Raw genomic sequence first — 13,889 nt, forward strand, 5'->3', positions numbered from 1 at the left:
ACTAAGAACACTAGGGATTGGTGGGGAGAGGAATGACAACAGAGCTTGTTCCCCTTTTGGTAGATCTACATCAATCACATTTTGACTAGTTACAGAACATATCCCCATGGAGCCAACAGGCTCATCAGTTAGGCCGGGCTCCCACACAGCATAAACGCTGCGGAATTTCCGCAACAGAATAATATGCGGAAATTTCCGCAGCATTTAGGCCGGGTTCCCACGGGTCAGATACGCTGCACAGTGCGCAGCACTTTCCGTACGAAAAACCGAACCACATTATGGTCGGGTTTTCTGACGGAATATCCGCTGCGGAAAAAAACAAAATGTTCATACTCACCCCCTCTCTCTCTCTTCTGTGCGTAGTCCGGCCTCCTAAGATGACGTTGCAGGCCATGTGACGCTGTAGCCTGTGATTGGCTGCAGCGGTCACATGGGATGAAACGTCATCACAGGCCGGACTAGATAAAGAAACAGGGAGTTCTGGGTAAGTATGATTATTTTTTTTCCAGAGTTGCTATTTTTGCCGCTGATTCGCTGGGATTCCGCAGCAAAAATCGCAACACTTGGCTTTCTGTTGCGGGTTTTGCATCTCCATTGAATTGAATGGGGAAACCCCATAACAGAAAATCAACGAAAACGCAGCATAAATTGACATGCTGCGGATTTAAATTCTGCACCACAGGTCAATTTATTATCGTTTACGCTGCTGTTTATTTCAGTGTGAGCATGAGATTTTCTAAATCTCATCCACTTTGCTGCTTCTGTAAATGCTGCGGAAATTCTGCAGCGTTTACGCTACATGGGAACCCGGCCTTATCCCTAAATGCTAGGGATTTTTTGCTGTAAACAACTGACCATGATGGACACTATTATTTTATATGGGAAAAACATGCCCTAAAATACGCACTGTTACCTGGGTGAGAGACTTAAAGTGTAGCTAAACGTTTAAGAAACTTCTGACATGTCATAGTGGCACGTCAGAAGTTTGGATAGGTAGGGGTTTGAGCACTGAGACCCCCACCAAATCGCTAGAACGAAGTAGCTGAAGTGCTCGTGTGAGCGCTCAGCTGCTCTTCGTGTCTGTTCGGCTTTTTACGGAAAGCCGATGCTGCGGAGTACGGGCTCATAGGCTTTCTATGGAGTCCGTCCTCCGATACATTTATTTCTGGAAAAAGCCGAAAAGACTCAAAGCGGCTGAGCGCTCACACGAGCACTTCAGCTGCTTCGTTCTAGCGACTGGTGGGGGTCTTAGTGCTCGGACCCCCACCAATCCAAACTTCTGACGTGTAACTATAACATGTCAGAACTTTCTCAAACGTTTAGCTACACTTTAAGGTTAGCAGGCCAAAGTCCAGCATTAGGGTAAGTTCAAACTAAGCAATCGTAACACGGTCACGTCGTGGCCACCAACCGCACCGACACCATGTTCGGCGTGTCTATCAACTAGCCTATTAATGCAAAATCGTGTGGCTATAAAGGGTGTATTAATTAATAACCCCTCTATTTTTGCACGTAAAGGGCCGTTTTACCCGCAATAACGCGCATCCATTAACAGGCTTGTTGACAGCCGTGCCGAACATAGTGTCGGCGCGGTGGTTGACCGCATCAGGACCACTCCGTTTGTACTTACCCTTACAGACAAGCCAGCTCTCTAATCCTTAGCTATTACATTTAATGATAAGGCCAAACAGGTGCATTAGTCGCAGCATTCATTACTGTAAGGATATTATTGTAGCCATTATTAATAATGGGAGACAAATGTAGCTAAAGTTATCCCAAAAGAAAACCTGCTTTTATAAGTCATCTTCCTTTAATTACACAGCAAATTGCATCTTAAGAAATGGTTCTACAGATAACCAGGGATAACCCTTTGGGACATCTCGGATAGTTATCTCTGAGAATGTTTGCGAGGCAGTAGCTTTTGGTATAATTAGGGAAAGATAGTAGATGAGCTAAATTCATTTTCAGATAACGGCAGGTGCATCTGTAGGTTGTGAGCACTCGCCATTTAATGGTTATAATGGGAAACCTCGTGTTCCTCATCTATAACAGAAGGCTATGATGGACTGGCCCTGTGCTGCACCAGGAAAACTTTCTTCATGTACTTTATGTTTTCTTACTCAACATGAAAGTTTTGTTTTTAAAAAACATTATTTATACCTACAGCAAGCATCAATGCCTTGTGTCATAAAAAAACTAATAATAATAAAGGATGTGAAAAATAGATTTTAGGGAGAAGATATTTTTTAAGGGAGGAAAGAATAGTGCAATGACGTACATAAAGGAGTTGAATGAAATTTTAAAAAGTGCCTGTTTTTTTCGCACAGGCTGACCTGCAATACCAGACGCAGCCTAATTCAATGAATAGGAATCAACTACAATACCAGAAGAAGCCTTTTTTGGGGAAAAAATTTTTCTCTAATTTGTTACAACTTTATTTGTCTAGGACTCGTGATTCTCAAATGATTTCATGTGTTTTTCAACTTTCAGTTAAGATCACAGTTAATCACAGTTGATATTAGATTAGTTGCCACACGTGGCACCATTATACTCTTTACTCTAGTCATAAATTACCTCCATTGTTTTCTATAATGCATTCAGTAGGTGATGTAGTCTCTATTGGTTAGATGCTGACCACATTGCCCTAGTCTTTCTATCAAGTACATTGACAGAATACAGGCTGCTGTGAATGGCACCTGTATTCAGCAGGCGGCTCCTGAAGGGCAATGCTTGGGAATTAGAATTTTCCAATAGCCCTACTGGGTTATTATTATATCACTCTCACTAGCTAAGGAAGTAGTTATGATAATAACAACATTATATTGCATTGGAAAAATAGTTGGTATGCAATTTCAAGACATGGTAGCCCAAAACTGGTATATACACAGAAGTGATATGGAATGGGGTTCTCTCAGGTCAAGAAGAAGATATGTCCAGATCATGACTTATTCGGATGCACAACGGTGCTAAATTGAAAGAAAGTTGGCGAATCACCCAAATGAAAGACCTAATTATATGTTTTCTAGGCTCTTGTGCTAATACTTACTGTATATATCCATACTGAGTAGGCACACTGGATATACAAAGACTTTCAGGTCTGAAATATTGACGAACATGAACAGACTCCATGTAGGAGACCATGACAGCTCCACTAATTTACTATATACTGTTGGTTCTTTTCTAACCAGTGACTCATTAAATGGAAAAATAATATGCTGTCACAGAAGTCTTTTATTGTGATTGATAACAAAAGAAAAGATTTCAGGACTGCAGTACTCATACGAGAAGGAACGTGACATATGGTAGTGACAGGCCAATAATGGTCACCTCTGGGTTATGTGAATGTACTGACTCCTGGATGTGACCTAGAAATGAACACATGGGACTGTGTGGCTAATATTCTGGCTTGCATTACAAGGGTCACAATCCTATTCCATCATGAGGCTCAATGAACCACTATGAATAAATATATTTTTTCGTTCATTAAAAAGATTAAAAACTGAACATTAAAAAGAAAAAAAACAAATCTGTTTTAATTCACAACTAAACTCGTATTTGTAAATTTAGCGATGACATTTTTTTTTTTTTTACAACTTCAAGATTCAATTAACAAGTGCAAAGTACTGACGACTCAAATCTTTTCTTGATTGGTTGGAAGTTATAATTCAAACTGCATGAAAAATAATTAGGTTGTAAAAAATAATTGTTGGAAAAAAAAAGGATGGCAATACATCCGGGCAGACAATTCCTGAAGGTGAACGGTATTTAACTCAAGCATACGAGACCAAGTCAGGATTTGTGATCCTGGAACTGATAACAAGCCATTCATAGCACCAACATATTATTGCCTTTACCTTTTTGACCTTCCATGCTTCTTATGACTATCTATTCGGAGCGGTCATTATAGAATTCCTTTATATAGGATTTAGGAAAAGCAAATAATGGCATGCTCCAAGTCTGTAACACAACACCTCCACCCTTTTTACTAAACAGGTAACATCTATATTTACTAACATGGACAATACCTGAATAACCGCACATTTTATCTGGAATATTTTACTACCATAAAAAAGTCAAAAACAAACTGTATTTAAAAATGATGAAAAAAAAGAAGAAAACCACATAGGCAGCCACACAATGTACTAGTCATGATTTGTTTGTTTTTTAATATTCTTACTTTATTGTAATCAATAAAATATATGCAATTCACAAAATTACAATATGAAAAATATCAGCAATAATATCATCACATAAAATGTGAGATCATAGCAAAGTATTCAAACCCTTTTGGCCCAAGATCTCTGTATTGCTCAATTCTGGCATCATCAAAGTTGTAGAGATCAGCGTCAACTATAAACTAAGAAACGGGTCATAAAGTGGGTGTTACAACGGGGTTGTAGTTTAAAATAAGCCCTTCTTGTTGATAAAATGTACTAGAAACTATGCTATACCTATAAATATTTGATAAAAAATCCCACCCTGTACATCTTATCAAAACTATGGGAACATTGCAATATATTTAACAACCGAGCTAATAAACATTTAAGAATAAAATATTTCTGAGATGCGTGCAAAAATGTATTTAGAAAGTAATATTTTGTTTTATCATTATTATTTTTTTTATTAGTGATTAGATTTGCATATGGTGTGTGAACTTTTTGTTTAAATGTAGAGCTAAAAAGGATCAATGTTACAGCCACGTGTTAATGCATGTGTCATATACGTCATATATTGTGTGACTCAATGTGTCAAATATTAATTCACACACATCATCATTAACAATCGTTAAGAAATACGCTTGAATATATGTTCCCATCCATAAGAGAGACAAAAAAGGGACGAATTCTGCAAGAGTAGGGCCTATACTGAAAAATATAGACCCAGCCTATCATCTATCTCTCTCTCTCATATCTAGCTATCTATCTATCTATCTATCTATCTAGTCTTGGAGTGCTGCCTATCATTCGATGTTTATTAGCTATCTATCTATCTATCTATCTACCCATCTGTCTCTCATAGATAGATAGATAGATAGATAGATAGATAGATAGATAGATAGATAGATATATCTATCTATCTATCTCATATCTACCCATCCATTTATCTATCTAATATCTACCCATCCATCCATCTAATATCTACCCATCCATCTATCTAATCTACCCATCTAATATCTATCTATCTATCTAATGTCGATCTATATCAATCATCTATCTCATATCTATCTATCTACCCATCTATCTTATGTCTATCTAATCTACCCATCTAATATCTACCCATCTATCTTTTGTCTATCTATATCATATCTATCTTATCTACCCAACTATTGATCTATCTATCCATCCATCTAAGGTATATCTATCTATCTATCTAATATCTATCTCTCATATCTACCTATCTATCCATCCATCTAATATCTACCCATCCATCCATCTAATGTTGATCTATCTATATCAATCATATGTCTCATATCTATCTATCTATCTATCTCATATCCATCATCTATATTTCTATCAACTTTAAAAATCTTTCTACAGCCAATGGGATAATAATGTTTATGTATTATTTATATTATGAGAGGATTATGTAATATTATAGAATCTGTTGCCCAAAGCCTAAGTAAATGCATTTACACTTGTTATTATCAAACAGTATAGAAGAAGTTGAGTGCAATACATTTATGTCTGTGATACAAATATACAAGAAAAGTAGTGACAACTGGATGAAACCGTACATTAGCGTGGCATCGATAAGCATTATCCTCAGACAAGTTGGATATTCATCTATTAAGGCTCACGCTGACATAACTACAACACCATCGGATATCATAGCACCCATTGTAACGCTTTTAACAAACAGAGGCGTCAAGGAGGAAAGTTTGACATCAATTCAGTGGTAGTTATTTCACGCCATCAGTGCGCTATTCTATTCTATGTGACCCTTAACGTGAACGAATCAATTTGCATGTATTGATTCTGAAATTTCCAATGGCCTACTTTCTAAAACTGTGCCAACAAAGCCAAGAGTATATAAAATCAGATGAACAGATGTGACTGGGCGCCTGCCTTCATTCTGCACGGCCTCCTGCAAGCTCCAGACGCTCCTGCACCGTCACTTTCAGGAGGCGGTTTTCCCAGTGCTGATCTGAACAAGAAATTGACACGGAAATGTACTTAATGCAGGAAGGCGACCCCCAGGCGCAGCCTGATGTAAACCTGCTAACAGCACAGCAGTGGGAACTCATGCCAGAATGGAGGCAGCTTAACCACAGACCGTCAGCAAATAAACAGCAGCCAATATCACAACCCAATGGAAGTTCACGAGTAGCATTATGAGGAGATACAATCTATCCAGATAGAAAAGGAATGAGAATGCTTAGTAGCCAAGCACTGGTCCGGAGCGACTGGCGAGGCCCATCTGTAGGTGCAGCTGATGGTCTGGGGTCATCCCAGCACCACAGGTGGGAATAACCAATGAAGGCTAAACAATGAAATACCCGAGGGATGCCATGGATAAATTATTCACGGTTCTTCATTGTGAAAATCTGTGTATGCAATCTTATGCAATTCACTGTTAACATGTGTTTAATACAAAGTCCTGCAGTGCCTCGTGATGGAAGCGGAAACAGACTGCAGTACAATAGTGGGGTTTTTTTCCCAGTGTATTTATATGTAAGCTATAAAAATGTCCTTTTCACTTTGGAGCGTTGCCTGTTCATCCTTCAGAAGCATGCACATTGACATGATGTGATAACTTAAGTCTTAACCTGCTGGTGCAATGCTCAGAGGAAAAGCTAAGAAGAAAATCAGGTCACTGTCAGTATCACAAGGTCACCTGGATTTTATAATCCATTGCCTTGCACAGTAAAATATATACTGTGTGCATAAGCGTGCGCCTGCTTCTAAGCCAACACATGATGAACCAAAGAGATATTAACTCTTCTGCTGCCGGAGGGCTTAGCATGCCATGTACTGCACAGGAGGAGAATCCCAAGAAGATTCCAACATACATGTCTATCATTCTCTGTAGTGGAATACCAGATACTGTCCTACTCAAGAGCATCAATGGGCACTGCCAACGAACGGGATCAGTGTGATGGGAAGGTTTACATCTGCAATGACCCGATTTCTCTTCAGGCTCCTAAAAGTGATGAACCGTCCTACATGGGCATGGATGTCTGACACATGAAGTTGATGTCAAGTTATTTAGAAAACCACGAATGCTCATGAGAGCCATAACAGAAGACAAGACATAGATGGGTTAAAATGGCACTTGAAACACAGATGTGATGTCTACATTCCTTCATAGACGTCCTAGACTCTCCTTTCCTTACTCTTGGGTCCAAATTTAAAGTGTAACCTGGTACTGTGGAGAAAATCTCAGATACAGTCATGCAAGAAAGATGGTCAGTCATAGTCTGTGGTGTTCAGACTTCATCCGATCTCTTCCCAGACACCAAGCCCCGGGCATTCTCACATCTCTGCAAACTCAGACTGGTCTCATGCCTGATGCTGGTGGTGGTACATGATCAAGACATTATCATATCTCCATGTCTAGAATTCCAGCAGTAGAAGTGTATATATATATATATATATATAGTGACTATGTAACACATATGACTGCTGGCCTGGGCATCTGTTTTAAAGTCACTTGTCCAACATGGACCAATCCTAGAGCTGCTGCAGAGCCCCTTATCACAACAGACATATACATTGATTGTAATAATCTCCTACCAATCACGAACATCTACAAAGAATACTGACAACCCAGCCTGGCCAAGAGGTTTTGCAGCAGCCATGCTTCACATCATGACTTCTCCAGTTACATCACATAAAGGCCTACAGAATAAAACATGATACTCCACATCTTCACCCCCACCCCCTTTTCCAAAGGATGCCAGCATTTCCCTGCCAGCCCAAGCCCCAATTAATTGCATTAACACAAAAGCAGCTTTCATTTCAACTCCGATCTGATGTTGCCTTTGGGGTGCCTTGCAGAGAAGTCAGATCATCTACTGGTGACAGAGCACAGGACATCAAGGAGCATTTTACATGCAACCAAACCATGCAATCTCCTGGCATCTCATTGCAGGTACTGTAGTTAAACACCCCTCTCCTGGAGGTGACAGGCACCTGCAATCCCAGCATCTTCCCATTGGAGTTCTACCCAGGAGAGGAAGATCTTTACATATACAAGGTGGTACACAGCTTGTATGCCATCCTGCAAAGAAGATCATGCCCAGAGCAGAAGAGGGCACATAGACACGAAGTTCTGCAATAAATGCTATTGAATGATTTACCTTGTAGGAGGACACCCCATATACTGGAGAGGCAGAGAAGTGCACTTGGCTTGAAGATCATGTTTAGGAAGAAGAGTAGAGCAGGTAGAGACCCCCTTGCAGGTGAATAGAGCAGATAAGGAGAGAAGGTAGAAGATCAGTACACAAGCCCCCTCTAATCCCAGTCTAGGAGGGGGGAAGTTCTCAGCAGAACACTATTGATCCTCCAGTGATTTCTTCCTTGCAGTGCTCAACATATGCACACAGCAAACCTTATGTGCTGCTGTGGCAGCGGAGTGATTGACAGCTCTTGTCTCCTGATGCTTGCAGTAGGTGAGCTGGATGCTACCAGCCTGGGATGCTCAGGAAGCCGGCGCGCCGCTCCTCATACAAGGCTTGAGACACAAGGGCAACCAACTGCAACCCTCCTTCTCACCAGCCTCCGCTTGTGAATGACAGCTCTAGCGGCCAATCACAGCCACTCCTACTTACCCTCCCACTTTACTTAACTGACAGACCCATTCTCCAATCAAAGATACCTACGCTACTCCCGCCTCCGTTGTTGAGTGACAGCATCATTAACCAATCATCGCTGTGTATTCATGGCAGCGCATCCAATCGATTCCCGGCCTCTATAACGGAGCTGTCCCGTGATTATTTCATTACTTATCCATTAAACATTACCCCGGCTGTCAGTAGCGCCATAAAGTATCCGCCTGCTTCTCTAAAGACGTGCACTAGCCCTTCTTTGAACCCTTAACACCTCGCTGCTTTTTATATGTTATTTACATGTGTACTGCTAATATTCATTTTTACATGATAAACTACTAAATTCCTTCAGGGAAATCTTACTGGCAATGTTTCGTAGGTAGCAGGAACCTTTTCTTGTTATTATTCCAGTCATTGTTGATAAACTGCCTATAAAGAAGATTGACGTACGTCACAGCCAATAAAGAGAAGACTCGCAGTGTGGGCGTGGTTAGGTCTAGTGGGCGTGTGTTTAGAAAGTGTATATAAAGTAGACACAGCCCACGTGTTTTTCTTAAGCCGTGTAGAGGTGACGAGAGACACGTGTGGTCTTATAGGAGGCGGGGGGTCTTCGTGTGTCTCCGGGGGCCGGTGCCCTGCTTCTAGCCGGGGCTTCTGTATCATGGTGTGAGACTGATGTCTGTATACAGGGATAATGGCCTCTCTGAGAATACAGGGTTTAGCAGCGGGATTATAGTGCTTCTTCATCCAGTGAAAAGGAAAGCAATGGTGACGCCAGCAGTCTGTCAGCAGATAACAGCCATTATATCTTGATGCCTCTAGTCACGATTTCTGGAGATTTAATGAAGATTTAGCCATGTTCAATATTCAGACGTGATCAAATTATCAGATACTGTTTTATATAAAAAAAAATTATCAGCCAAAATCATTAAAACAAATTTTAATAAACCAAAACTGAAGGACTGACCGGTTCGGGCCCGGTAATGGGATACTTTATAAGGCTGTAGCACCTGACCCCTGCCGTTCTGTTAAAGGGGATGTCCAGTTTCAGCGAATTAATGTTATATTTTTTTGTATAATGGACAGGTATGCAGTTTTCCAATATGTATTAATTTGTCACGGTTTTCAAGATCTCTGCTTGTTGTTCTGTAGGAACATTCATTGTGTAATTGCAGTGCGTACAATTCTGTCCATGGTCATGTGATACACAGGTGTATGGCTCGTTACATTGTGTATATCACAGCTGTCTTGTAACGAGCCCTGCAGCTGTGTGATCATCACATGACCATGGACACAATTGTATCCACTGGAAGTAAACACTGAATGTTCCTACTGAATAACAACAAGCAGACCGTGAGGAATTAAGACTTATACAAAAAATAATCATTTGCTGAAAGCAGAAAATCCCTTTAAGTCTCTTAGTCAGAATAGTGCAGCCATAATATAGACGCTATAGTGCGGCCTCGTTATGGCCGTCCGGAATTGAGGACCTGTCACTAAAACGTAAAAATGAAAAAAAAAACTTGTCCCTAATGTTATACGTTTGTAGTTGGATGTGGACTGTAAAGCATGCTTGAAAAAGGTCCCAAGGTGGGACGGAAACGTTGATTTGTACCTGCCATGTTGGCATAATAAACCACTTTTCTTCACCTTGAACATCGGAGTGCTGATGGATTTACTTTTGGGATATCATCTATATGGTCTTTGATCAGGACTATCAGCTGGAACCCGTCTATTACTGGATAACTTCTGCTTGGAACCTGAGTGCTGCTGCTCCTTTTTGCTGGTCTGTGTGTGTGTGTATATATATATATATATATATATATACTACCGTTCAAAAGTTTAGGGTCACTTAGAAATTTCCTTATTTTTGAAAGAAAAGCAGTTTTTTTCAATGAAGATAACATTATATTAATCAGAAATACACTCTATACATTGTTGATGTGCTAAATGACTATTCTAGCTGCAAACGTCTGGTTTTTAATGCAATATCTACATAGGTGTATAGAGGCCCATTTCCAGCAACCATCACTCCAGTGTTCTAATGGTACATTGTGTTTGCTAACTGTGTTAGAAGGCTAATGGATGATTAGAAAACACTTGAAAACCCTTGTGCAATTATGTTAGCACCGCTGTAAACAGTTTTGCTGTTTAGAGGAGCTATAAAACTGACCTTCCTTTGAGCTAGTTGAGAATCTGGAGAATTACATTTGTGGGTTCGATTAAACTCTCCAAATGGCTAGAAAAAGAGCGCTTTCATGTGAAACTCGACAGTCTATTCTTGTTCTTAGAAATGAAGGCTATTCCATGCGAGAAATTGCCAAGAAACTGAAGATTTCCTTCAACGGTGTGTACTACTCCCCTCAGAGGACAGCACACACACAGGCTCTAACCAGAGTAGAAAGAGAAGTGGGAGGCCCCGCTGCACAACTGAGCAACAAGACAAGTACATTAGAGTCTCTAGTTTGAGAAATAGACGCCTCACAGGTCCTCAACTGGCAGCTTCATTAAATAGTACCCGCAAAACGCCAGTGTCAACGTCTACAGCGAAGAGGCGACTTTGGGATGCTGGCCTTCAGGGCAGAGTGGCAAAGAAAAAGCCATATCTGAGACTGGCTAATAAAAGGAAAAGATTAATATGGGCAAAAGCACACAGACATTGGACAGAGGAAGATTGGAAAAAAGTGTTATGGACAGACGAATCGAAGTTTGAGGTGTTTGGATCACACAGAAGAACATTTGTGAGACGCAGAACAACTGAAAAGATGCTGGAAGAGTGCCTGACGCCATCTGTCAAGCATGGTGGAGGTAATGTGATGGTCTGGGGTTGCTTTGGTGCTGGTAAAGTGGGAGATTTGTACAAGGTAAAAGGGATTTTGAATAAGGAAGGCTATCACTCCATTTTGCAACGCCATGCCATACCCTGTGGACAGCGCTTGATTGGAGCCAATTTTATCCTACAACAGGACAATGACCCAAAGCTCACCTCCAAATGATGCAAGAACTATTTAGGGAAGAAGCAGGCAGCTGGTATTCTATCTGTAATGGAGTGGCCAGCGCAGTCACCAGATCTCAACCCCATAGAGCTGTTGTGGGAGCAGCTTGACCGTATGGTACGCAAGAAGTGCCCATCAAGCCAATCCAACTTGTGGGAGGGGCTTCTGGAAGCATGGGGTGAAATTTCTCCCGATTACCTCAGCAAATTAACAGCTAGAATGCCAAAGGTCTGCAATGCTGTAATTGCTGCAAATGGAGCATTCCAAGACGAAAGCAAAGTTTGAAGGAGAAAATTACTATTTCAAATAAAAATCATTATTTCTAACCTTGTCAATGTCTTGACTATATTTTCTAGTAATTTTGCAACTCATTTGATAAATATAAGTGAGTTTTCATGGAAAACACAAAATTGTCTGGGTGACCCCAAACTTTTGAACGGTTGTGTGTGTGTGTGTGTGTGTGTATATATATATATATATATATATATATATATATATATACACACACACACACACCCTTTATGTTTATTATGCATTTCTATTATTTTAATTGCATTACGTAAATAGTCATGTTAATAAATGTGAGGTTCTTAGTGCTCAGTCTGATCAAATTATGCGATCCCACTTGCCACGACAAGGCGACCTCATACACTACACTGAACATTGTATCCCTATTTTGGAGACTTACCTCTCCCTCTTGGGACTGAGCCCACAGTGAATCCAGGATATGTAGGAACCAAATATATTCTGTTCTAATTAAATCAGCCTAGGACAGGTGGGAGGACAGCACAACCAAGATGGAGGCAGTCACTTCCCCTATACAATTGTGGGCTCAGTTCCAAAAGAGAGAGGTAAGTCTACAAATTATGGATATAATGTTCACCGTAGGGACCCCCTGTATGAGGTCGCCTTGTCGTGGCAGGGCAGCTCGCACAGTTTGATCAAACTGAGCGCTAAGAACCTCTCATTTCTAAACATGAACTATAGCAGTAATGCAATTAAAAAAAATTGTATAATAAACAAAACGTGTGTGTATATATATATATGTGTGTATGTATGTCTTAGCACCTGCGGTGTGCATCTGTATTCTCTTGTTACTGGTAATACATAGGTCAATGCAGATTAGCGCATGCATATCTGTTTTACGAGGAGCTGACTAACGGTCTTTGTAAGTAATTTATTTAGAGGCGCATGAATTTCAATAAATATGGTGCATCTCTGACAATCCGTGCGCCAGAAAGTCAAACCTTTGCACACGGCGTAAATTATAATAAATTTGTCAAACTGCGGGTGTCCTCTCCCCTCCCGCTTTTTAAAAAAAGTGGCGTGAGCAATGTAAAAAGTAAGTCACATTATTTTGTGCAAAGTGTGATGTTTGTTTTTGTGCAAATTGATACTTTTTTTTTATGCCAGAAAACTGACTGAGGCCTCATGCACACAAACGTAAAAACGCCTGTAATTACGGCCCATAGACTTCTATTGGCCACGGGTACCTTCCCGTTTGCTTACGGGAAGGTGCCCGGGCCTTTGAAAAATATAGAACATGTCCTATTTCAGGCCGTAATTACGGCAAGGGCAGGCCCATAGAAGTCTATGGGGCTCCCGCAATTACGGGTGGCTACGTGTGTGCACCCGTAATTATGGGAGCGTTGCTAGGCGACGTCAGGAGCTAGTCACTGTCCACGGTGCCGAAAGAGTTAAACGATCAGTGCGGGACAGAGACAAGGGGCTGCACTGATCAGCAGTAACTCTGTCAGCACCCTGGACAGTAAGTACCATGTGCGGCGCTCACAATATAGATGTATAAAGTTACTTAAAAAACCTGTAACAAAATAGTTAATACTTACCCGGAACTCCCTGCTTCTTCCTCCAGTCCGGCCTCCTGGGATAACGTTTCAGCCCATGTGAACGCTGCAGCCAATCACAGGCTCATCAACATATGTCTCACAGGAACAGTTAGTATAGGGGCTAGGTCACCAACAGTGTGAACTTTAACCTCCCCAGTGTTGGAATAGAAACTCCACCATACGTTTGAAACAAATAAGGAAAAACAAGGAGTCATGTACTATTTTGATTTTAAATGCCAAAAGGCATGGAAAAATACATACTTTATTGGACAATACAGA

The 13,889-nt window shown here is 40.7% G+C and overlaps 1 protein-coding gene across 3 annotated transcripts in view; it reads right to left on the reverse strand.

The window, feature by feature from the left end:
* The window catches only part of CADM2 (cell adhesion molecule 2), a 1,303,436-nt gene extending 1,294,697 nt beyond the window's left edge, over positions 1-8,739 (reverse strand). For 2 of the 3 annotated variants that reach the window (XM_075854469.1, XM_075854468.1), the window contains exon 1: positions 8,300-8,739. In XM_075854469.1, the coding sequence (XP_075710584.1) occupies positions 8,300-8,360 (61 nt within the window). In that variant the 5' untranslated portion in view covers positions 8,361-8,739. The remainder of the gene's footprint in view (positions 1-8,299) is intronic. The other variant, XM_075854470.1, reaches the window with a different exon arrangement.
* Positions 8,740-13,889: the final 5,150 nt, after the last annotated feature.

The sequence above is a fragment of the Rhinoderma darwinii genome, chromosome 2 (assembly GCF_050947455.1).
Source record: "Rhinoderma darwinii isolate aRhiDar2 chromosome 2, aRhiDar2.hap1, whole genome shotgun sequence".
Taxonomy (NCBI): Eukaryota; Metazoa; Chordata; class Amphibia; order Anura; family Rhinodermatidae; genus Rhinoderma; species Rhinoderma darwinii.